The sequence below is a fragment of the Lutjanus erythropterus genome, chromosome 23, assembly GCF_056507025.1.
Source record: "Lutjanus erythropterus isolate fLutEry1 chromosome 23, fLutEry1.hap2, whole genome shotgun sequence".
Taxonomy (NCBI): Eukaryota; Metazoa; Chordata; class Actinopteri; order Lutjaniformes; family Lutjanidae; genus Lutjanus; species Lutjanus erythropterus.
In genome coordinates, this window is record NC_139339.1 from 302,362 (window position 1) to 329,497 (window position 27,136).

The 27,136-nt window shown below is 44.7% G+C and overlaps 1 protein-coding gene across 4 annotated transcripts in view; it reads left to right on the top strand.

Annotated features, from left to right (window-relative positions):
* dlg4b (discs, large homolog 4b (Drosophila)) overlaps positions 1-26,505 on the top strand; it is a 35,034-nt gene extending 8,529 nt beyond the window's left edge. For 2 of the 4 annotated variants that reach the window (XM_084712013.1, XM_084712015.1), the window contains 16 exons: positions 2,111-2,236; positions 14,272-14,322; positions 17,809-17,933; positions 18,097-18,266; positions 19,575-19,711; positions 19,790-19,940; positions 20,274-20,542; positions 21,225-21,327; positions 21,989-22,085; positions 22,295-22,471; positions 22,626-22,807; positions 23,753-23,854; positions 23,930-24,102; positions 24,209-24,318; positions 24,877-24,968; positions 25,145-26,505. In XM_084712013.1, the coding sequence (XP_084568139.1) occupies positions 2,111-2,236; positions 14,272-14,322; positions 17,809-17,933; positions 18,097-18,266; positions 19,575-19,711; positions 19,790-19,940; positions 20,274-20,542; positions 21,225-21,327; positions 21,989-22,085; positions 22,295-22,471; positions 22,626-22,807; positions 23,753-23,854; positions 23,930-24,102; positions 24,209-24,318; positions 24,877-24,968; positions 25,145-25,251 (2,172 nt within the window). In that variant the 3' untranslated portion in view covers positions 25,252-26,505. Of the gene's footprint in view, positions 1-2,110; positions 2,237-7,349; positions 7,930-14,271; positions 14,323-17,808; positions 17,934-18,096; positions 18,267-19,574; positions 19,712-19,789; positions 19,941-20,273; positions 20,543-21,224; positions 21,328-21,988; positions 22,086-22,294; positions 22,472-22,625; positions 22,808-23,752; positions 23,855-23,929; positions 24,103-24,208; positions 24,319-24,876; positions 24,969-25,144 lie in introns of those variants that run through there. The other 2 variants (XM_084712014.1, XM_084712016.1) reach the window with 2 other exon arrangements.
* Positions 26,506-27,136: the final 631 nt, after the last annotated feature.

The window sequence follows — 27,136 nt, forward strand, 5'->3', positions numbered from 1 at the left end:
ATCTCAGACCAGATGTTAGTCTGTGGTAAATTATTTTAGTCCAGTAAGACCAGACCATTAAAGACCAGTTAACTGTGACCGACCTGATCAAACTTTCGTTTACATCAGTGAAAATAAATTTAGACTCGAGACGTGTTATTATTTTGGACTAACTTACACTGTTTTTTTCAGTTTTATATCAGGTTAGTCTAGTTCAACTCGGATGATTTGGTCTTTTCACACCAGTTCAACCTCTCTGCAGTTTCAGACCTGGTTCAGATCATTTATATATTATTCCTGGTTAGACATCAGACTATACAAAGTTGGCTGTATGTTACTTCAGAAGTCAGAATTTTTTTCTGCTGAACATGAATGTTCATCTTATTCTGACTGAAAACACTCCCTCATGTTTCCTGCTGCTTTATCTCTGCTTCAGTCGAATATTTACTGGTGTTGAAGATGGAAATAAATCATGTGTTTATTGTAGTGACTGATGTATGAGTGTGTGTGTGCGTGTGTGTGTGTGTGTGTGTGAGTGTGTGTGTGTGTGTGTGTGTGTGTGTGTGAGTGTGTGTGTGTGTGTGTGTGAGTGTGAGTGTGTGTGTGTGTGTGTGTGTGTGAGTGTGTGTGTGTGTGTGTGTGTGTGAGTGTGTGTGTGTGTGTGTGTGTGTGTGTGTGAGTGTGTGTGAGTGTGTGTGTGTGTGTGTGTGTGTGTGTGTGTGTGTGTGTGTGTGTGAGAGTGTGTGTGTGTGTGTGTGTGTGTGTGTGTGTGTGTGAGTAAACACACGCGTGTAAAAACACAGACTGTAAATCTGATCCAGGCAGATCTCCAGCAGAACGTCAGCAGACTGAACACACACAGTTTAACTCTTCACTGACTGATCTGAGGTCAGTTCTCTGTCAGGTCAGAGGTCACCACCTCTCTCCACTCTTCTTCATGTCTTTTATTTGTGTGTTGAATCATTCGTGTGTGTGTATGTGATGTGTAAACACCAGTGATCAAGTGTTCAAGTCACGTTGAACTGGTTTGTGTTGGTGTCAGACTGGTTTTAAACTGGTTTATACTGTCTGTCTGTCTGTCTGTGTCTTTATGAATCAAGACTGGCTCCTCCTCTGTCCGGTGATGTCAGTTGCCAGGCAACCGAGGCTCTCCAGGCCTTCTTGTTACTATGGCAATCGCATCACCATCTCTGCCTCTCATTCTTTACTTTCTTTCCTCCTTATTTCTTTTCCTGTTTCCCCGTCTTTCTCTCCCCGTCCTCCTCCTCTCATCCCTCTGCCTGTCTGTCTCTCTGTCTCTGTCTCTGTCTTTCTCTCTGTCTCTGTCTCTGTCTGTCTCTCTGTCTCTGTCTCTGAGGAAGTTTTAAATCGAAATTAATCTTTAGGTCACCTTTGTGTTTGTGTGTGTGTGTGTGTGTTTGTGTGTGTGTGTGTGTGTGTGTGTGTTAAATGATGTCATGGATTAAAACCAATCAGATCAGTGTGACTGAAGTTTTTAACTATGAAAGTATACAGTAGATGATCAAAAGTATATGGACAGATCTCTGCTCGGTGTTTGTTCCTGGATTTTTCCATAAAATGAATCTGTTAACGATTCCATTAATAATTAATTTGGTAAAGTGCTTCAGTGTTTCAGTAAAGGGTTAATCACTGGATAAATTGATGGGTATCAATAAATTTAAAGGGTAATGGATCAGCTGCATGAAAGAGTTTTAACAATTTTCCATCCCTCTAAGGTTAAATGAAAGACACCTGTGCAGTTCCTGAGGTTCTAGGGTCCTGGACAAGGTTATAGGGGTCCTTGTGGAGGTTCTGGGATTCCTAAAGGGGCTCCTGGTGGTTCCTAAAGAGGTTATAGGAGTCAATGGGGAGGTTCTAGATACTGACAACATGGTGCAGTGTCCTTTAACGTTCTCCCTCTGTGGATCTGTGAGAACATTCTAAAGTCCTTGGTTTTTGGAATCATGTGTCTGTAGAACACCTTGATTGTTCTTGAAAACAAAACGTAGTGTGCTGTATACTGGGAACACTGGACATACTGGTCTCAGCCCCACGAGCCTGCTGACCTCACAGATGCTAACAGCTGATGCTAACAGCTGATGCTAACACCATGTGATCTGTGTCTCTGCAGAAGTATCGTTACCAAGACGATGAGACTCCGCCTGTCGACCCCAGCCCCGGTCACATGACCCACGGACGCAGCACCGAGCTGAGCCACGCACACCTGGACGGATACACACACCCTGCCGCACTCACCGTACGAACATGCACACACACACACACACACACACACACACGTTCATGAGGGTACTTCAGGGTTCCAAATGTTCTTCTAGAATGTTCCGGGCCCGTGATGGTTCATTGAAGACGTTCTGGTTATTTCTGAGAACGTTGCACAGGTTGTTCAGGACGTTCTGTGGTCCTTGAGAATAATTTAGAGATCTTTGTGTAAAATCTGGTGGACACTTGGGAACATCAGGAGGTTCTTGGGGTGGTTCCAGGTTGGTGTTTGGTAGTGGGACAGGTTCTTGCAGAGATTTGAAAGGTCCTGCAGGAAGTTGTAGGGTTCCTTGATAAAACTTTAGAGGTCAGTGAGGAGTTTATAAAGTTCCCTGAGGAGAGATTCAGTTCTTCATTTCACCAACAGGAGGGAGTAAAACACTGTGTGTGTGTGTGTGTGTGTGTGTGTGTGTGTGTGTGTGTGTGTGTGTGTGTGATAGAAGTGATCAGACTGACTCAGATCAATACAAACTCTGTCGTCTCTGTCCACCAGCTGTTTCCTGCTCAACACTTTCAGATTTTACTCAAACTAAAAGAACCAAACATTTAAAAAGCGTCTGGTTTTCTCCTGCTGGCTGTCTGACACACGGAGCCTTGAGGAGTCCTTGAGAAGTCCTTGAGAAGTCCTTGAGAAGCCTCTGAGGTCTTTGAAGTGTGGCTGAAGAGGCTCTATGGGTCCTTGATGAGTTTTCAGAGGTGCTTGAAGAAACTTATGGGGTCCTGGAGAAAGGCTCAGATGTGCATGGGGAGGTTCTAGATGTCCTTGAGGTCATTTTAAAACGTCACTGAGAAGGTTCTGGTGGTCTGTAGGACGTTTGAGATGTCCTTGAGAATATTTCAGAGGTCCTTGAGGAAACTCTAGGGTTTTAAAAGGTTATAAGAGTGCTTGAGATGGTACAATGGGTCTTTGAAGAGGTCTCTGAGGTCATTGATGAGATCATTGGGGTTTTTGAGGAAGTTGGAGAGTTCTGTGGGAAAATTCAGAAGGTTCTGATGGTCTTTGAGAATTCTGTCTTTGAAGTGGGTCTGAAGGGAACATATTATATTGAAAGTTCTTAGTCTGTTCTCCTGAGATCAGGAACAAATGTCTGTATGTTTATGTTTTTTCATCAGCCACCATAAATCAGGTACAGAGAAATACAACTTCATAATGAATCAATCCTGTTATTAATTTCCTGTTTAATCATTGATTATCATAACAAGTTGTAATCACAGCGATGCCTAACGTTACCATGGTGACAGTAGTTACCACTGAAGTTCAGCTGGTTGGTCAGACAACAACTAGTTAGAGAATAAATCTGAAGTTAGAAACTAGTCAGAATTTAAGGTGGTAGGATCAGCAGAAGTGAGACAGAAGGAGTTTTTAGGGTTCTTGAAGAGAACAGGAAGGTCTTTAAGAGGGTGTGCTGGTCCTTGAAGTTCTAAGTTCCTTAACGAGGCTCTACAGAGGCTTGGGACGTCCTTCAGAGGTTGTGGGGTCGTAGTGGACCCATCAAAGATCCTTGAGAAGGTTCCACACATTCTTTCAAGGTGTCCTTGAGAGGTCCTTGAGGGATCTCAGGTTTGTGTTGTGGAGTCAGTGATGAGAGCAGGTCTGAGGTCAGCTGTTCACTGTTATTAATATTCACAGAGAGAGAGAGAGAGAGAGAGAGAGAGAGAGAGAGAGAGAGAGAGAGAGAGATTTGATTTTCAAACCACGTTTATTTGCTCATGAATGTTACAAAATCTAAAGTCCAAAACAAACAAAACTCAATAAAATGAAAAAAACATGAAATAAATGAAACATCCTCAATTCAAAAACAGAAACCAGCTCATCGTTCTTCACAGAACACAACACTTGTTTAAAGCACCAGATCTTTTCAAACTCGTCCACATCATTTGTCTAAATATAGAAACGGAAATCAGTTTTCAGACGCACCTTCAACATACGTTTAAAAATAATCGTCAAATGAATTTTCAAGCTTGTTTTTCCGGCTGAGATAAATTGACCCAACAGAAAATTTAAACGCTGACACTTCATTTTCTTTTTCCTGTTGTACCTGTAACCCAGTATGAACATGTGATGTGAGAAAACCTCATCGAACAAAACAAACATGTGAGTCAAACACTGAAGTAGAGAGAAGAGACGACCACACTCTAAGAAACAGTGGAAAACTGTCTCCGTGTAGAACCCTCCACTGTAAATCACCAACCCTCTTTGTTATCGGTGGTTTATAAAGTGTTCTCCACTCAGGCCTCTGAGCCTCCGTCAGGTCAGACCAGCTCTCCATGGACTGTCAACTCTCTCTTTCAGTTTGTTCTGGTTCAAACATTTCACTAACAGATAATACATTGTCTTACCTGTCATGGTGCTCAGTTTGTAATCAGCAACATTATTCAGTTTTAACAGAAAACCACCACATTTAAAAACAGGAACAGTTTTCACATCAGGAACAGGATCACTAACATCAGGCTGAATCACACCGTCACCACCTGACCCACCTGACCACCCTGACCCACCTGACCACCCTGACCGACCTGATCCCCAGGCCTGAGGTCAGACCTGTGGCTTCATCCAGGTGAGGGCCACACACCTCCACCACACGGCCCAGTGTCAGGATTCTGGCCTCACACAGTTTCTGGAGCACGGTTGGTTCTGCTTCACACCGGAGCTGAATCCCGTGAACCACCGGCTCCCTAAGAAGCCAGAACACCGAGTCACATGTGTTCAGTCTGTCCTTACGGAACATTCCCCGTACTTTAAACAGTCCTTGATAAAAGCATGGAAGGTCGTCCAACTTACATCCATTTAAATCCATTAAAAACAGAGACTCAGCCAGACCCAGCCCACCACACCTCTCCAGTATGGCACGAGCTACAGGTCTCCAGACCAGGTCTACAGGTCCAGTCAGGAGTCTCTGGATGAACTGGAGCCTGAAAGCAGCTCCTCTGCTCGCCAGGTGGACAAGCCCATGTCCTCCTTCCTCCTTGGGCAGGAAGAGGACGCTCTGTGGGACCCAGTGCAGACGGTCCCAAAAGAAATCCACCAAGACCGCCTGCACTCTGGACAGCAGGTTTGAAGGAGGGTCCATACACGCCAGCCGATGCCACAGCATGGAGGACACAAGGTTATTGATGATCAGGATCCGACCTTTAAACGACAGTTTTGGTAGAATCCATTTCCATTTTTTCAAACGGCCTTCGACTTTTTCTAAAAGACAGTCCCAGTTTTTGGAAGAGAAGGTCTCATCACCAAGATGAACTCCCAGATATCTGAGTCCTCCACTCTTCCACACGAGGCCTCCAGGTAAAACCAGTTTATTGATCAGTCCTTTACCTACTGCCAAGGCCTCGCTTTTTCTCCAGTTCACTTTAGCAGAGGAGAGTCTACTAAAGTTCATCACAGTTTCATTTAAAACATCAATATCATGTTGGTTTTTCACAAGAACGATGACATCATCAGCATACGCAGACAATTTGAAACAATTTCTACACCCAGGAAAAGAAAAACCTGACAAAGTGACAAAAAAGGCTCTATGGCCAGAGAACATCCCAGACAGAGAGCAGCCCTGTCTGACTCCCCTCTGAACTCTGAACGGAGAACTTAAACCCCCGTTAATCTTGAGTACAAGACCTGGATCTGGGCTATGAAACCAGAGCTGAATCCAAAAGCCTACAGCGTCTGCCACAGGTACTGGTGTTCAACTCGGTCAAAAGCCTTTTCTTGGTCTAGAGAAATCAGACCAAGCTCACAGCCCAATGAACCAGAGAGGTCCAAAATGTCCCGAATTAGAGTAATATTATCAGATATCAACCTGCTGGGGACACAGTATGTTTGGTCCACATGAAGGACCTGCTCCATCACTGTTCTCAGTCTTGTTGCCAACACTTTGGACAGCAGTTTATAATCAGTGCAGAGTAAAGACACAGGACGCCAGTTCTTAATGTCCTGCAGGTCTCCCTTCTTCAGGAGGAGGGTGAGAACAGTTCTCCTGCCACTCGTCTCTGAGAACAGCCAACAAATCTTCACCTATAACAGGTCAGAAAGTTTTATAAAAGTCTGCAGGAAGACCATCGATCCCAGGAGCCTTCCTGCTCTGCAGGGCCTCCTGCAGCTCCTGAGCAGAGAGCGGCGCCTCCAGCTCCACCTTATCGTCCTCAGAGACCTTAGGAAGGTCCTCATAGAAGGACAGCGCCACCTCTGGTTCGTCCTGGAACTCCGTCCTGTAGAGCTGCTGATAAAAACCAACAGCACACTGACGAATATCAGCTGACTCCTGCAGCAGCTGCCCAGTGTCAGAGCGCAGAGAGTATCATCCTCCAAAACACACAACAAACAAACAACAAACAAACAACAAACAAACAACAAACACAAGTCTGCTGACAGACAGGTGAGAGAGAGAGAGACAGAGAGACAGAGAGAGAGAGAGGTGAGAGAGAGAGAGAGAGAGAGACAGAGAGAGAGACAGAGAGAGAGAGGAACAGAGACAGAGAGAGAGAGAGAGAGACAGAGAGAGAGAGAGAGAGAGAGAGACAGAGAGAGAGACAGAGAGAGAGAGGAACAGAGACAGAGAGAGAGAGAGAGAGAGAGACTGAGCTGAGATCAGTCCTACAGCCAGAGGGACCTGACACACACACACACACACACACAAACAGACACACACACACAAACACACACACACAAACACACACACACAGACACACACACACACACACACTCAGCGTGGGCCGCCTCTGCCCACTCTGAATCTGATGCATCCCTCTGCCTTTTTTGCTCGGCCGTCACCATGGCAACGACAAGAATGGAGGGAGAGAAGGGGGGGTTGGGGGTTGTTACCATGGCAACAACATTAGCCTGAATGCAAGGGTCTGTGTGTGTGTGTGTGTGTGTGTGTGTGTGTGTGTGTGTGTGTGTTTGTGTGTGTGTGTGTTTGCTGAAATCATTCTTTTTGTAAGAATTCAATTACTCTCTCTCTCTCTCTCTCTCTCTCTCTCTCTCTCTCTCTCTCGGCCAGCGGCGTGGTGACATCACAGAGGGGAGGGGATTCCTTCAGAGAGAGGGAGAGAGACACAGAGACAGAGAGAGAGAGAGGGGGTGATGTGCGGTGGAGCGTCAGGAGGGTCGAGCAGAGAGAGAGAGAGAGCGAGCGGAGGAGGAGGACGAACGAGGGATGAACGAGAGGGCGAGTGATAAACAGCCTCTCTCTCTTTTTTTTTCTTTTTTCGGAGGATTTTTTTGTTTCTGTTCGTTTGTCTTCGTCTGATTGCTGTCGTCCATCTTTTCCTCCCTCTGTGTGTGTGTGTGTGTGTGTGTGTGTGTGTGTGTGTGTGTGTGTGTGTGTCTACATGAACGAGTGATGACAGAGTGATGAGCCGAGCTGTCAGTCATGTCTGAGGCTTCGTTAACGCCGCGTCCAGGAAACGAGACCTAACGAGCTTAACGAGCGACTGCTGAGAGCCGCCTCTTTTCTTTCTGTTTGCTGGTTAATTATTCATCCGTCACTCCGTCCGTCCATCCGTCCGTCTTTATGTAACTGCCTGGAGACGGAGAGACAGACAGGCTGAGACAGACAGACAGGCAGAGGGAGGAAACAGGAAGTGATGTTTGTGTCCGTGTGGTACGCCAAGAAGATGGGACGAAGATTCATCAACAACGTGAGGAGAGCAAAGAGACACAGGCAGAGGATGATGGTAGGAACGCTCTCATTAGCATGTGATTGGCTCCGGACTGGAGGGGGGAGGGGCCCAATTAACAGCACGTTTCAGTTACCTGCCTCTATCAGGAGGCGGGGCTAATGCTGCTCGCACGTCTGCTCTCATTGGGCTCATTTCTATTTAATTGTTTATTTCTGACTCATTTGTTGTGGCTGGTTCATGTTCACTGTTTGTTTCTGTACTGTGTGCACATCAGGGGTCAGAGGTCAGGGGTCAGAGGTCAGGGGTCAGAGGTCAGGGGTCAGAGGTCAGGGGTCAGAGTTCGGGAGTGGTTGGACCTCCAGGGCTCTATTTTCATGAACATGGCTAAGTGTAGCTACAGGACCGTTAGCTTCAACTGAAGCTGGTAACCAGACTTTTTTATTGAACTAGATAAAACTACAGTCTTGTAGTTCAGCCGAGGCTGATGGGAACGTCTGTCCTCAGAGGATTATTTCATCCTGAGGGGGACATAAATGTCTGAATCACATTTTGATCACAGTCCATCCATCTTTGTTGACATGTTTCTGGATCAAAGTGAAAACCAGGTGAACATGAATGTGAAGCTCTTGAGGGAAGAAGTGGACTCAAAACATCACTTTAACATTTACTGAACGTTGTGTTGTGATAAACTGCTGACGGTGGACTGTTAGCTTCAACTGAAGCTGGTACGTTCTGCTGCTTCAGTTAGCCTACAGAGTGTTAGCAGCGAGTGAAGCGAGTGTACTTGGTGAAGAGAGAGGCCTAAAGACCTGAGGACTTTTATCCCGCCCCCTGACATCTTTCTCTAACCCTGCTCAGGTGGATTTGGTGCCTAAACCATTTCGAGGGGTGTGTCATGTAGTAGGTGTGTCTTCTGTCTGCCCTGAGTCCACAGACAGACCTGGGCTTCTTCACGATGGTTAGCTAAGGCTTTTCACACCACACATAGCCCCGGGCTAAGACAATCCTGGCCCATTCCAAAGTGGACTAACCCTAAGTTTAGCCTTGGGCTTGCTGGCTGTGCTCCAGAGAAGAGTTAGCCCTGAGTTTGTGGTGTTGTCCCATGAAAACGGTCTAAACCCAGGACTACAAAGTGCTTGTCTGAATTGGGACTAAAAGACAGGAGCAGCCAAAGAACGTTCTAACATGTTCCCATAAGTTGACGTTCTAACAGACATGTAACCCAGGGGTAGTAGCAGTGCAGTGTGAATCATGTAGTCCCGCACTTAGCTTAACCCTGGCTTAACAATATGTATGTAAGCCCAGGTTTAACTGTTAGCCCAGGGTTAACTGTTAGACCAGGGTTAACTGTTAGACCAGGGTTAACTGTAAGCCCAGGGTTAACTGTAAGCCCAGGGTTAACTGTTAGCCCAGGGTTAACTGTTAGCCCAGGGTTAACTGTTAGACCAGGGTTAACTGTTAGCCCAGGGTTAACTGTTAGACCAGGGTTAACTGTAAGCCCAGGGTTAACTGTTAGCCCAGGGTTAACTGTTAGTCCAGGGTTAACTGTTAGCCCAGGGTTAACTGTTAGTCCAGGGTTAACTGTTAGCCCAGGGTTAACTGTTAGCCCAGGGTTAACTATAAGCCCAGGGTTAACTGTTAGCCCAGGGTTAACTGTTAGTCCAGGGTTAACTGTTAGCCCAGGGTTAACTGTTAGCCCAGGGTTAACTGTAAGCCCAGGGTTAACTGTTAGCCCAGGGTTAACTGAATATTGTGCTGGCAGCAAGTGAAGTTTTATAAAAGCTTAATAAAGTCTTAAATTAGCAACAGGACAGTTAGCTTCAGTTGGCTACTTAAGACTTAAATTAGTTCCTAGACTTTTAGCATTGATGTTGTAAGATAATCTATTTGTATGTTTGTCTTCAGTGAGCTCTGAGATGTTTAGACTGGTTAAAACACTTAACTGTCAGAGATACAGTGAGGACACAGAGACACAGTGAGGACACAGAGACACAGTGAGGACTCAGAGATATATTGAGGACACAGATACACAGTGAGGACAGTTACAGTTAGGACACAGAGACACAGTGAGGACACAGAGACACAGTGAGGACTCATCAGAGACACAGTGAGGACACAGTGAGGACACAGAGACACGGTGAAGACAGTTTGATAAATGTGGACAGTTTGGATGTTTGTGACCTTTCTAACAGCAGAACAGTCCTCTGTGTGTGTGTGTGTGTGTGTGTGTGTGTGTGTGTGTGTGTGTGTGTGTGTGTGGAGGTGCATCATGGGAAATGAGGAACAAGTTTAATTAATTCACACAGAACTGTAACTCTCTCTCCTGCTGTCAGTCTACCTCTCTCGCCCCCTCTCTCTGTTATATAACTCTATTGAAGCTCTCTCATCCACATTCAGAGAGACAGACAGGCTGAGAGACAGAGAGACAGACAGGCTGAGGGACAGACCGGCTGAGGGACAGACAGACTGAGAGACAGACAGGCTGAGGGACAGACAGGCTGAGAGACAGAGAGACAGACAGGCTGAGGGACAGACAGGCTGAGGGACAGACAGGCTGAGAGACAGACAGTTTGTAGTCTACACTCAACATTTTTTATTTCATCTCTTTTTTTGATCATATTTAACCAAAATGAGATTGAGAGATGTGATTTTTTCAGTTACATTTCTGATTTTTAAAGTTTTCTCCCTCTCTGGTTTTCTGCATGTGAGCTACTTCCTGGCTCAGCAGTCAGTGGGCGGGGTCAATGATTAGTGGGCGGGGTCAGAGAGGGTGTCAGGAAAGTATGTGCACCTGGTTTCTGTTGTCCTCAGCCTGTTTTAGTGGACTGAGTCTGTGTGTGACAGATAATATCTGATCATGTGATCAACTGTCAGTGATCAATAAATGATTCACTCTCATTGACTTCAACACAGTAGTTAGATCATGTTTACTGTCAGCTGATGTCAGGGACAGCTGTGTTGTCCTCATCGTCTCACGGTCTAAAGACATCAACACAAGTCATCAGCGTCTGGTCCTCTGATCTAAGAATGTCTTTTTCTCAGCCTGTTTGGATTCATTCAGACCTGAACGTGTTGGTGGCTTCAGTCAGTAAAGTGGACGTCTGTTCATTCACTGTTCACTGCAGCTGCTTCCTCCATCACCATGGTTACAAGGTTTATAGCCCCGCCTCTTCCACTATGTAAACAAGATGGCAACTGATGGCAGCGAGAAGTGTCCAACGTTCTACACTCAACTTTTTGGACGTTTTGAGTCCAGCAGATTCTCTCAGAGGACTTTGATCTGGATTATAAAATCCTCTCCTTTATTCAGTTCAGTCTGTTTAATGATGAAACTGTTTTTGTATTAAAGCAGCAGAATCATTTCCATCAGTGAGGATGTTTTAAACACAGCAGACAGTAAACTGCACACAGACACACCGAGGACATGAAGAGGAGGGACAGTCTGGACTCTTCATCATGACTTACAATAATGCAGAACAGAGACAAACGTTTCAGGGAGGAGACGAGCGTCTGTCAGTTACTGAGACAGAGACTCATGTCTGTAGTGTTTAAACCACTGAACTGTACAGTAACATCAGGATTTATGATCAAACAGATTTTATATCACGTCGACACTTCACACACACACACACTCCTCTCTGCTGTCTCTCTCTCTCTCTCTCTCTCTCTGCTGTCTCTCTCTCTCTCTCTCTCTGCTGTCTCTCTCTCTATCTCTCTCTCTCTCTCTCTCTCTCTCTCTCTCTCTCTCTCTCTCTCTCTCTCTCTCTCTCTCTCTCTCTCTCTCTCTCTCTCTCTCTCTCTCCTACCTCACAGTTCTGATTAATCAGCATGAAGTATTTTAGAGAACAGCAGTCAGACCTGGAGTAGAACGTCACACAGCACAGAGCTGTACAGTAACGTTATGATTCATGATCATGAAAAGGTTTTTACATCACGTCGCTTCCAGCTCTCCGTCCACATGTTCAGACCTTTTTTATTCCATCTAATTCTCCCCAAACACAAACTGCAGCTGCACAAAGAAAAAGCTCTGGTCCTGATTTGACGCTTCAAAACTGAAACAGGTTCAGAGTGGGACGGTCAGAGCAGTTGGATACACGTCAAACACTTTCAGTGTGTCTTCTTCCATCGAGAATAATGATTAGAACACAAGCGTCAGACGCCTTTACTGTGTTTTGACCTTCAACGTCAGTGTGACGCACCTGTGTACTCAAAACAGGAAGTGTGAGTAGAGAAGGACATGAGTTGAGACTCAGGACAGGACGTCTGTCTCACCGACACCACCAGACACCAGTTGATCAGGTTTTCTGAAGTTCACCTTCCAGTCAGCCTGACATCATCAGACTGGTTCGTATTTCCAAAGCAGCGTTTTCTACACACAGGAGACAAAGCGCCTCTGGACACGACTGAACAGACCTACAACCAATCAGAGCAAACAAACGTGTGATGTAGTGGTCCACAGTCCACTTTCAACCAGGACACTAAAGCAGCAGCAGGACCGACAGCAGTGTTTGATGACTGGACAAATACATTAGTGTTTTTTTATTTTTACCACCATGACGATCACCTGAACGCCACTGAACCCACCTGGAGGGTCGTGTCTCGAGGGTAACCCCATTTTTACCTAAAGTGGCTCAAACTGTCCAGGTGTTTTCTGTCTCTAAACGTACCTGAAGCATCACTTTATGAAACATCAGTGAGATCAAAGAAGAAACGACATGAGTTAATCTCACGAGAGTTTCACAAATCAAAGGTTACCTTCTAAATACAACTGACCGAGTGAAGAAAGCAAAGAGCGAAGAAACATCAAACAACCTGCAGGTCCACCTGAAAATCATCCCAGAACCAGAGAACACACCTGTGTTCCACAACATCATGAAAGTGAAAAATAATAAATGTCTGATTCAGATCCACTTCAAACTTCTTCTTCTGTGGTGCTGCAGTCTTCCACCAGGTGTTAGAGTTCACAGCCAAACCGACACCATAGCAACCATAGCATGTCCTGGGTATTGATTGGTGTTTACAGCAGCCAATAAGGTTGATGCAGCTAAAGTAGTCCATGTGTGTTGGAGAGCGTTCCAATTAGCTGTCTCTTGAACACAGCTGGACCAAAGCAGCCTCAGACACCAGCAGAGCACTAAAGACTACAGTACTGACGTGGTTTTCTTGCTAGGTCTGGCTCCCAGCGGACCATGCTAACAGCAGTTAGTGGTTAGCTAGGTTACTTTAGCAACAAGGAAAGCTAACTGTCCATCAGGGGCCTCTGTGAATGACCTCTGCTCTGTATTTCCTGTCTGTCTCAGAGGCTGTGTTTGTCCTGGTTGAGCCCAGTACTGTTCACTAGTGGCAGCTAACGGTTACAGTTAGCCACATTAGCAACAAGTTATGTAACGTTAACTGTCCATCAGGAAACTCTGTAAACAACAGTGAGTATGTTGTTTTCTCTGTCGGTCTGTGAGACTGTTTGTCTTGGTGACTGGTCGTGTTCACTGAGAGGCTGTTGACCCCGAGTCTGTTACCTGCTAACTACAGCTAACAGTTAGCTACTTCAGCAACAGTTAAGCTAAAGCTAACCGTCCATCAGGAAACTGTGTAATGAAATCAGAGAGTTGAAGTTGAGCAGCCAGAGGACATCAGAGTGGAAAAAAAAAAATCTGATCCAAAAATCAGACTAAAGTTGAGAAGTTGTGTTTTTGTGCAGTGATGCTGCAGAAACGCTGCAGACCGCTCGCTCCGCTAAACGTATGGATTCTTCTTCTCGCTCCGCTGCGTCACAGGAGAGAAACACTTTCATCTGACGGAGATTTAATAAGTCCTGAGTGCAGGATGAGTCAGAGACAGAGTTTAATTGTTCTCCAGGAAAAAGACAAACTCATTAAAATACCTGAGAATCTTCACAGACTGACTGCTGGTCAGATACAGAAGTAAAGATCAATACATGATCATAATGATGATCAATACATCTGTGATAGAAACACTGACTTCATGACATGTTTAACACAGAGATAACAGACGTCTACAGACTGTCTGTGAGTCTGATGTCAGCAGAACAGTCATGTTGTGTGAATGAGATGAGCTGAATCTAAACTGTCTGTTGCTCCTGATGAAGATGATGAAGACGATGTTTACATTTAGATCATTACAGATATTTACAATCACTTATGATCAATCAGACAAACAGGAAGTGATGTAATAACCACAGTGTCTGTGTGGAAGAGATGATACGATAGAGAGAGAGAGAGGTGGTCGCTATAGCTACAGTTACAGTTGCCGAGGTAACCAGCCCCCTGAGGGCTCAACAGCTGTTACCATGGAGTTGCCGTGGAGACGAGCAGTCAGCAGAGAGACGAGAGATGGAGGACGTGATTAAAGGTTTTTTTTTTTCTTCTGTTTTTACAGATGAACGGATCAGAGGGAGAACTGGAGTACGAAGAGATCACACTGGAGAGGGTGAGACACACAATATACACACTCTAACACACACTGTAATACACACACTGTGACACACACACTGTAATACACTGTAACACACACTGTAACACACACACAGTAATACACACACTGTGACACACTCTAACACACACTGTAATACACACACTGTGACACACACACTGTAATACACACACTGTGACACACTCTAACACACACTGTAATACACACACTGTAACACACTGTAACACACACTGTAACACACTGTAACACACACACTGTAACACACACTGTAACACACACACTCTAACACACACACTGTAACACTATAACACACACTCTAACACACACACTGTAACACACGCTGTAACACACTCTAACACACACTGTAATACACACACTGTAACACACTGTAACACACACACTGTAACACACACTGTAACACACACACTCTAACACACACTCTAACACACACACTGTAACACACTGTAACACACACTGTAACACACTGTAACACACACACTGTAACACACACTGTAACACACTGTAACACACACACTGTAACACACACTCTAACACACACACTGTAACACACTATAACACAAACTCTAACACACACACTGTAACACACACTGTAACACACTCTAACACACACTGTAATACACACACTGTAATACACACACTGTAACACACACACTGTAACACACTGTAACACACACTGTAACACACTGTAACACACACACTGTAACACACACTGTAACACACACACTGTAACACACACTCTAACACACACACTGTAACACACTATAACACACACTCTAACACACACACTGTAACACACACACTGTAACACACACTGTAACACACACACTGTAACACACACACTGTGACACTCTAACACACACTGTAATACACACACTGTAACACACTATAACACACTCTAACACACACTGTAACACACACACTGTGACACACTGTAACACACACTGTGACACACACTGTAACACACACTGTGACACACTGTAACACACACTGTAACACACACTCTAACACACACTGTAACACACACTGTAACACACACTGTGACACACTGTAACACACTATAACACAAACTCTAACACACACACTGTAACACACACTGTAACACACTCTAACACACACTGTAATACACACACTGTAACACACACACTGTAACACACTGTAACACACACTGTAACACACTGTAACACACACACTGTAACACACACTGTAACACACACACTGTAACACACACTCTAACACACACACTGTAACACACTGTAACACACACACTGTGACACACTGTAACACACACTGTAACACACACTGTAACACACACTGTAACACACACTGTGACACACTGTAACACACACTGTAACACACACTGTAACACACACTGTAACACACACTGTGACACACTGTAACACACTATAACACAAACTCTAACACACACACTGTAACACACACTGTAACACACTCTAACACACACTGTAATACACACACTGTAACACACACACTGTAACACACTGTAACACACACTGTAACACACTGTAACACACACACTGTAACACACACACTGTAACACACACTGTAACACACACACTGTAACACACACACTGTAACACACACACTGTGACACTCTAACACACACTGTAATACACACACTGTAACACACTATAACACACACTGTAACACACACACTGTGACACACTGTAACACACACTGTAACACACACTGTGACACACTGTAACACACACTGTAACACACACTCTAACACACACTGTAACACACACTGTGACACACTCTAACACACACACTGTAATACACACACTGTAACACACTATAACACACTCTAACACACACTGTCATACACACACTGTGACACACTGTAACACACACACTGTAACACACTGTGACACACAACAGTACACCTAATAATAACTCAATAATACACAATAATATACCCAATAATACAGAACTGTACACAAGTATACACAACAATATAACCAATAATTCACACAAAGAAACAGTAACACACACAGTGTAACACACTTCAACACACACACACACACACACACAGATGAAAATAAGAATCATATTTTTGTTCCTTCAGATTTAGTTTGTTCAGATCAAATATGTTCCGCTGCACAAACACTGTGCTGTTTGTAGACATGGATCAAATAAATATGGATCAAATAAATATGGATCAGTTGAAGACTTGATGTAAAGATTTTAATTGTTAGTGATCAGGTTTGTTGAGGAGTCTGTAGACACCAGGTGATTTCCAGTCTGTAGGCTGTCAGGTTGTTTCCTGTAGATTAGGGGACTTGTGTGACAGGTGTGGACCAGGTGAGACACACACACACACCGCCTCTGTGTGTGTGTGTGTGTGTGTGTGTGTGTGTGTGTGTGTGTGTGTGTGTGTGTGTGTGTTTGTGTGAGCTGTGAGGTATTTGCGTCTCCTCTCTGCTGTTTTTAGAAGCTGTGTGTTTGAACACTGCGTTCACCAGAAATAAACTCCGCCCACTCGACATCAGCAGGTTATTTTTAGCTCCTGTCAGATTATTTTAGGAAACATTTTCAGGATGAAAGGAGGCGGAGCTGAACTTTAATCAGTGAAACTCACAGCTGTCCGTCTGTCAGCGTGGACGAATCACTGCAACATCTGCAGAGACGAAAATCAAACGACGAGTCAAACGTGACACATTAAAGGGACAGTTCAGAGTATTTACAGTGTGGCTGTATGAAGCAGCAGGAGAACCACTGTAGGAAGTTAATCAATATCCTACTGTAGATCAGCAGAAACACAGACTTTAGTCACCTAAAATAATCAACATCAGTTAAATTTAGAATATGTTCTCCTCTTTATCTTTCTGTCAGACAGACTTTTCTGACAGGAAACCACCGTTATATAAGATAAATATGACTCTCTACAGACCAACCAAACTCCATTCATAAAATCTGTGATTTTATCTCAGTGAACTCAGCAGTTGTTGGTCTGTTGCTGCTTCATCTGTTAGTGTGTTTGTGTTGTTGTGAGACTTCAGTGAAGGTTTCCTCCAGTACAACAACTGTTCTCACTAAACATGACAACTTTTAATTCTCTGAGGTGAACAGAGGGTTTGGAGGAGATTAGGTTTGTTAAAGTGTCTGAATTGTTCCTGAGGAGGAAACACAAGCAGCTGAAACCAACATCTGCTTACAATGTTAATGCAGCTGGTTAGCTTAGCATAAACACTGGAAACAGAGGAAACAGCCAACTGAGCTAACTGAGCTAACTGAGCTAACTGAGCTAACAGAGCTAACTGAGCTAACTAGCTAACTGAGCTAACTAGCTAACGCCAGCTGCAGTTACTGTACTTTAGCAGCTAAAACTCTGTTAATCACAGAGATTTGAGGCAGAACTGATCTGGAGTCAAATATAACAGTTAATGTGTGTGTGTGTGTGTGTGTGTGTGTGTGTGTGTGTGTGTGTGTGTGTGTATTCAGGGGAATTCTGGTCTGGGCTTCAGCATCGCAGGAGGAACCGATAATCCTCACATTGGAGACGACCCGTCCATCTTCATCACCAAGATCATCCCTGGAGGAGCCGCCGCCCAGGACGGACGCCTCAGGTACACACACACACGCACGCACGCACGCGCACGCACGCGCACACACACGCACGCACACGCACACACGCACACACACACACTGGTACACACATACACACACACACACACACACACACACACACACACACACACACACACACAGTTCCTCTCTCTCTCTCTCCAGGGTGAACGACAGCATCGTATTCGTTAATGACGTGGACGTGCGTGAGGTCACTCACTCCATCGCCGTGGAGGCGCTGAAGGAGGCGGGGCCTGTCGTCAGGCTGTACGTTCTGCGGCGACGCCCACCGAGTGAACGCATCACACAGATCAAACTGATGAAAGGACCTAAAGGTGAGAACACTTGTAGAACCTTCAAAGAAATTTACACTCTCAACAGCCTCTGTGGTGCTCCAGAGAACCCTGATGGAAAGGTTCTTTACTGGTTTATTAGAACCATCAAGGTTTTTAAAAGAACCCAGTAGGAACTTGCACTTGTATAAGAACCCTGTTAGGTTCTCCATTAATCAAACATGCTGCAGAACCTTTGTAGTATGTTCTAATACCGCTGAGAAGGTTCTTTACTGATTTTACAGTTCTCAGAGAATCTGTGTGTTGCCTTAAAGAACCCTTTAGAAATACATCTTTACCTGTGTTGAAGAACCTTATTCTCCTGATCTCCAAGGATCAGGAACATGCATTTACTACACTTTTAAGCATCTTGTTAGAAAGGATCTACCAAGGTTCTACAGACTTTAGAACCTACATGATACTTTGAAGATCACATTTTGAAATGTTGAACTTTTATTAGAAAGGTTCTCCAAAAACCTTTACATACCTTAGAACCTTTATGTTGCTTCTAATAAACTAATCTTAAAGACCATAGAACCTGACTAGTTTTTTTTACAGAACCCTGTTCCAAAGGCTGTCTTGGTTTATTGATTTATTGATGGGTTAAAGAACCATAACCTCTGATATAAAGGTTCCCCACTGATTCCACAGATTTCAGAAACTTAACCTTTTACAGAGGATCTCCAGATCTCCCCTAGAAGAACCCTGTTGCAGAAGATCTCCAGTGTTTCTGCACAACCTTTATGGTTCTTATCATATAAAGTACCTATTGGAAATGTTCTCCAAAAACCCACACCTGTTGTGTTAAATAATCCTGTTGGGAATGTTCTTTTATGGTAAAAAGAAAATTTATGGTACTTAAGAACCCAATGAAAGGTTTGAAGAACACTTTTAGGAAGGTTCTTCAACGATCAAACTTGTGGCAGGGCCTTTATCCTATCACAGAGGTTCTAAGGTTTAATACACTTTGAAGAACTGCATTAGGAAGGATGCTGCTTTAAGGAACCTCACCTTAAAGACCATAGAACCTGTGTTTTTTGTTAAAGAACCCTGTTACAAGGGCTGTCCATTTTTTTAATGTTAATAATGGTTTAAAGAACCCTAACCTCTGATATAAAGGTTCTCCATTGATTCCACAGACTTAAGAACCTTACTTGTGTTTTAAAGAACCCTATTACAGAAGATCTCCAGTGTTCCTACACAACTTTTATGGTTCTTTGAAGAACCCATTGCAAGGTTCTCTTTGCACATTACACAACTTTATTATTGTTTGTGAAGTGTTCCTGTCGGTTCCGTCCCCATCTGTTCCAGGTCTGGGCTTCAGTATTGCGGGCGGCGTGGGGAACCAACACGTTCCTGGAGACAACAGCATCTACGTCACTAAGATCATCGAGGGCGGGGCGGCACACCGTGACGGACGGCTACAGATCGGAGACAAAATCCTGGCGGTATGTGAAAGAACCCTTCGTATGTTCAGGTACTGATCCTCAGGGTTCTAGTCTGACCTGACCTCTGACCCTCCACAGGTGAACCATGTGTCTCTGGAGGACGTTCTGCATGAAGACGCCGTGTCGGCTCTGAAGAACACCGGGGAGGTGGTCTACCTGAAGGTGGCCACGCCCACCTCGCAGTACATCCACCCTGCCGATCGCTACAGCCCCCCCGACCTGACCAGCTGTACGTACACTTCCTGTTTCTATCACCTGGAACGTTCTGGTTCTAAGACACGTTCTCAGCTCAGGTCAAGAACTGAATTTGAACAGAAGAGAAAAATAAAACTTAGCCACGCCCCCATTTTAAAGGGACAGTTTGTATTATTGTAAATCTCACCGTCTTCAAACCAAACTCCAGTCACAGAATCACTGATTTAACCTTTGACCTCAGTGAGTCCGACTCTTTAAAACACTCAAGTCACACAACAACAACAACAACAACAACAACAACAACAACAACAACAACAACAACAACAACAACAACAACAACAATAATAATAATACTGTCTGTCTGCAGCCTACATGGAGCCAGACTACATGTGTGATTACCCACAAGCCCTCCCTCCTCCATCACCACGGCGATACTCTCCGATCCCCCGGGGCATGATGGGAGAGGACGATTACTCCCGGGAGCCTCGCAGGGTGTGCGTGCAGCGCGGCTCCACCGGTCTGGGCTTCAACATCGTGGGCGGAGAGGACGGAGAAGGCATCTTCATCTCCTTCATCCTCGCAGGAGGACCAGCTGACCTGAGCGGAGAGCTGCGCAAAGGGGACCAGATCCTCAGTGTGAGTACAGACATCCCAAAGCATCATGGGAACTGGAGTCAGACTGTAAGACCTTTGTGATGCTGTACTGTCAGTGTGTTGTGACATTACAGAGGAGGATTCTGGGTTTTTTAACTTGAAATAAAGAAAATATTTCATTTGTTTACCTGAACATCAGGTAGGACAGGTGAGTTCACTGCTCGCTTTGACTCTGACTCACTGTTTTAATACAACATGCAGCAAATATCTCTGATACAGACGTCTATAATCTGTTACTGACACTAAACCTACTGATACATAAAATACTGTTACTGTTATTATTAATATTACTATGATTATACTGTATCAGTAACATTTTATATTAACATGATTTTAATACGTGTCAGTTAATAAATTAATAGATTAATAAGGAAAAATGGTAACATTTAAAATAATCATGGGTAACTGTTTAAGGGTATAAGAGGGGATTCATTAACCTTAATAAACACTGTTCATACTTTAGATCCAATAACCCCAGAATGTATAGTTAACTGTTAATAAGTGCATAATAGTAGATTAATTAACTTCAGTAAGTATTGTTCAAACATATGGTGTGATATCCCCAGAATCCATAGTGTGTATTTAACTATAAGCACCTTAATATAAAGTGTTACCCTGCTGTGTGTGTGTGTGTGTGTGTGTGTGTGTGTGTGTGTGTGTGCAGGTGAACGGTGTGGATCTCAGGTATGCGACACATGAACAGGCAGCAGCAGCTCTGAAGAACGCTGGACAGACTGTTACCATAGTAGCACAGTACAGACCTGAGGGTGAGCACACACACACACACACACACACACACACACACACACACACACACACACACACACACACGCACACACACACACACAGACACACACACACACACACACACGCACACACACACACACACACACAGACACAGACACAGACACACACACACACACACACAGACACACACACACACACACACGCACACACACACACACACACACAGACACAGACACAGACACACACACACACACACACACACAGACACACACACACACACACACGCACACACACACACACACACACAGACACACACACACACACACACAGACACACACACACACAGACACACACACACACACGCACACACAGACACACACACACACACACACGCACACACACACACACACACACAGACACACACACACACACACACACACAGACACACACACACACAGACACACACACACACACACACACACACACACACACACACACACACACATCCTGGGACGCTGCAGACAGTCAGCTGGTTAAATTATGTGATGCTGAAAACAAACGAATCATGTAAATCTATGAAGGAACTCTGCTGTGTGTGTGTGTGTTTGTATGTGTGTGTGTGTGTGTTTGTATGTGTGTGTGTGTGTGTGTGTGTGTGTGTGTGTGTGTGTGTGTGTGCAGAGTACAGCCGTTTTGAAGCAAAGATCCACGACCTGAGGGAACAGATGATGAACAGCTCGTCTGGAAGTCTGAGAGCCAACCGCAGCTTCTATGTCAGGTAAACAGGGTCATAAGACTGTCATTACACTGTCATAACCATGTCATAACACCTGTCATTAACAGGAAGGAGACTTTATGACTGTTTAGTTCAAGTTTCATCCAGTCAGTTTTGTCCTTGTTAACAGTTATTCCATCAGTGCAGGTGTGAGTCACTAATGTAACCATGGTGCTCTGATTGTTCACGTGGCGTCCTCTGGCTGTTCTCAGGGCGCTCTTCGACTACGATAAACAGTGGGACTGTGGCGTCCTGTCTCAGGCTCTGGACTTTAACTTCGGGGAGGTTCTTCATGTGATGGACAGCGCCGATGACGAGTGGTGGCAGGCGAGACGAGTCAACCAGCAGGGGGAGCTGGAGGAGCTGGGATACATCCCATCCAAACACAGGTACACACAGTACACACATACTGACAGTACTACTGCAGTACTGGGAGCTGCTGTAGTAACACTGTGTGTGTGTGTGTGTGTGTGTGTGTGTGTGTGTGTCTGTGTGTGTGTGTGTGTGTGTGTGTGTGTGTGTGTGTGTGTGTGTGTGTTGCAGGGTGGAGAGGAAGGAATGGTCCCGTATGAAGAGTAAAGGTGAAACTTCTGATCTCATGATAAACACACTGAATGAAACTTGTTGTGTTGTTGTTTCTCATCTTTGTGTAACTGTGAGTTTTCTTCTTCTGTCAGGCAGAGAAGGTTTCGTTCACAGCTACGAGCTCATCACTCAGATCGAAGGTCAGTTTAACCTTTGACCTCAGAGGGAACTGTCTCTGATTGGTCACTTCAGGATCCATGAAACTGAACTTTAACTTAACTGATTCTACCACGAAGCAATCAGACGCACAACCACGAACTGACACAAGATCAACTACAGAGAGACACGAAAGAACTACAGAGAGACACGAAAGAACTACAGAGAGACAAAAACAACTACAGAGAGACAAAAACAACTACAGAGAGATACAAAACAACTACAGAGAGACAAAAGCAACTACAGAGAGACACAAAACAACTACAGAGAGATACAAAACAACTACAGAGAGACAAAAGCAACTACAGAGAGACACAAAACAACTACAGAGAGACAAAAACAACTACAGAGAGATACAAAACAACTACAGAGAGACACAAAACAACTACAGAGAGGCACAAAACAACTACAGAGAGACACAAAACAACTACAGAGAGATACAAAACAACTACAGAGAGACACAAAACAACTACAGAGAGACACAAAACAACTACAGAGAGACACAAAACAACCACAGAGAGACACAAAACAACTACAGAGAGACAAAATCAACTACAGAGAGACACAGAACAACCACAGAGAGACACAAAACAACTACAGAGAGACACAAAACAACTACAGAGAGACACAAAACAACTACAGAGAGACACAAAAAACCACAGAGACACAAAACAACCACAGAGACAAAAATAGAAGAAATGCCCATGAAGAGACAAGAAATGAGTACAAAGAGACAAAAAACAAAAGAGACACAGACGTTTACGAAGAGAAATGAAATGTCGCCGTGGAAACCACTTTAGGAATCAGAAAGTAATTTTAAGTAGTAAGTTTGTTTTCATGCATGTGTTGATTTACTCTGTGTCCTCCAGGTGAGTCTGTGTTTGTGATAAAGAACAGGTGTCAATAAAGTTTCCTGTCTCTGTCTCTAGTGGACTACGCTCGTCCCGTCATCATCCTGGGTCCAACCAAAGACCGAGTTAATGACGACCTGCTATCTGAGTTCCCGGACAAGTTCGGCTCCTGCGTCCCTCGTAAGTGTCACATTATAAAACAGGAAACATGATATAAGCAAACAGGAAGTGATGTCACTTCTTCTCTCTCTGCAGACACGACTCGCCCTCGGAGGGATTACGAGGTCGATGGGCGGGACTACCACTTTGTGTCGTCACGGGAACAGATGGAGCGGGACATCCAGTCCCACCGCTTCATCGAGGCGGGGCAGTACAACAACCACCTGTACGGGACGTCGGTGCAGAGCGTCAGACAGGTGGCCGAGCAGGTGAGACACGCAGGGTTCAGGTGGTGTCATGGTTACCATGGTGATGGAGGTCATCACATCATCCTTCAGTGTTACCCATGACAACCATGATGTGTGTGTTCACCAGGGGAAACACTGCATCCTGGACGTGTCGGCCAACGCAGTGAGGAGGCTGCAGGCGGCTCAGCTTCACCCCATCGCCATCTTCATCCGACCGCGATCCCTGGAGAACATCCTGTAAGTTAGTGAGGTCATCAGTGAGGTCATCAGTGAGGTCACCTAATATCTCACATTTAAGAAACGTAGACACTCTCAATGCTGCTTAAAACATTTAAGGTGAATTATTGATTATTGTTATTTTGCATCATCGTGCTCCGCCTTCAAACATCGAGACTGATTTCAACCTGAATGGACGAAACAATAAGACACAGAAAAGACGATTCAATGATGGATCCATCAGAGTTTATCACACAGGACAGACGAGACGAGACGAAAAAAATACAGCAACACAGACAGTAACAAGACATGACGACAAAAACAACATAACAAGGTGACAACAACAAAACAAACAAGACAAAAGCAACAGAAGAAGAAGAAGAAAACTGCATGACGACGTTTTAGAGCCTGAACGTTTTCACTCGAATCACTTCTGATCTGGATTCATTTGGTAGAAGTTAACTTCACTGTGTGTGTGTGTGTGTGTGTGTGTGTGTGTGTGTGTGTGCGTGTGTGTGTGTGTGTGTGTGTGTGTGTGTGTGTGTGTGTGTGTGTGTGTGTGTGCGTGTGTGTGTGCAGGGATCTGAACAAGCGTCTGTCAGAGGAGCAGGCGAGGAAAGCTCTGGATCGAGCCATCAAACTGGAACAAGACTTCCTCGAGTGTTTCACAGGTAAAAACACACCTGATTCTTTTATGACATCAACTTCTTCAAGTCTGATGTCAGCAGTTATACTGTGTGTGTGTGTGTGTGTGTGTGTGTGTGTGTGTGTGTGTGTGTGTGTGTGTGTGTGTGTGTTTGTATGTGTGTGTGTGTGTGTGTGTGTGTGTGTGTGTGTGTGCGTGCAGCCATCGTGCACGGCGACAGCTTCGAGGAGGTCTACCACCTGGTCAAAGCCGTCATCGAGGAGCAGAGCGGCCCGTACATCTGGATTCCTGCCCGAGACAGACTCTGACTGGCCACTACCAGCCACGGGCACCATCTCCATGGAAACCGCCACCAACACCCCTCTCTACCATGACCACGACCACCACCCTGTTCCTCTTCCTCCTCCTCGTCTCGGCGGCGTGACCTGACGGAGAGCAGACGTTGGTCTTTTTACGGTTTTTCTTTTCTTTCTATGGGAGGATGACGAGCACACTGATTGGATGACTGCTGTTGCCACAGCAACCAAGACAGATGTGTTTTTTATAAGCTGTCAGTCTCTCCATAGAGACAGATGACTGATTGATTGATTGATTGATTGATTCTGTGTAGATTCAATAATCCTGTATTATCAGTAAATAATGAATCAGAGGACTGTAGAGTTCAGTTGATATTGAAGTATTTATATTATCCAATTTATTTATTGATTTATCTATTTATTTATTTATTTATTTTATTTATGTGATGTGAAAATGGTGAGTGTGCGTGTGTGTGTGCGTGCGTTTGTGTGTAGTGTACATAAAGACTTGTGTGATTGTAAATAAAACGATGGGGCTCAAACACACAGTCTATTCAGGGCTTAAAGTATCAAACACTAGACTACCACACCCACAATCCCCTTCTGTATTGACTACAACACCCACAATCAATCACTGCTTGGACTACAACACCCTATAATCCGCCTCTGTTTGGACTACAACATCCACCGTGCCGTCTTACTGGGCTACAACGCCCTATGATGCCTCTCTCTCTTGATTACAATACCCAGAATCCCTCACTGGTTTGACTACAAAACCAGCAGTCCTCCTAATTTGGACTACATCCACAGTTCCCTTCTGCTGGACCACAACACCCACCATTCCTCACTCCTTGGACTCTCACTGCTTGGACTACAACACCCTAAACCCTCTACTGTCTGAACTACAACACTCACAGTCACTGCAACTACAACACCATGAATGACCATCTGCTTAGACTAAAATACCAACAATCCTCCTCATTTGGACTGCAACTCCCACAATCCCCATGTGCCTGGACTACAACACCAACAATCCCTGACTGCTTGGATTACAAGATCCTAAACTCATCTAGACTACAAATCCCCCACCACCACTCTATCTGGACTAAAACACCTTAAAATAACCTTCTGCCTGGGCTACAACACCCACTATCCCCCCACCTGCTAGGACTACAACTCCCAATACCCCTCCTCATCTGGACTTGCGGTGGACAGTCAGGACAGTTTTTAGTGACCACTGTCTCTCTGGAGGTTAAACTGAACACTTCCATTTATAAGCAAAAGGCCATGGACTACATTACCCACAGTTCCCAGCTGCAGCGAAAGATTGCACCACCTACAAATACCTACAGCACAGAAGGACTACATTACCCAGCTAAAGCTCTTCTAGCCACAACCCCAGGCTGTGGAATCCTGCTGGATTCTGGACTACAGTACCCACGATTCCAGAGGCAACATCACAAAACTCATTTGGGCAGTGTTGGGGAGATCCAACACATTTCCTGTGACATCACCTGTGACATCGTCTGTGACAGCGGTGGTGTGTAACCATGGCAACTGGGACTGATGGTGGATCCAACATGGCCGCTGCTGCTCCCAAACTGGTTTCTGATGGTTCCAGTGGGTTTTTTAGACTGAATATCAGGGTCATGTGAATAATTATAATAATTATAATAATGAAAATAATCATAATTATTGATGATGTAATATCATCTCTCTCACACACACACACACACACACACAGAGCGGGGTTACCTGAGGTCGTCTTTTCTTTCTGAGCACTGACAGAAAAACACGTTAATAAACCTATAAAACCATATCTGAATATTTATTATCCTGTGACACACACACACACACACACACACACACACACACACTGACACTGATACACACACAC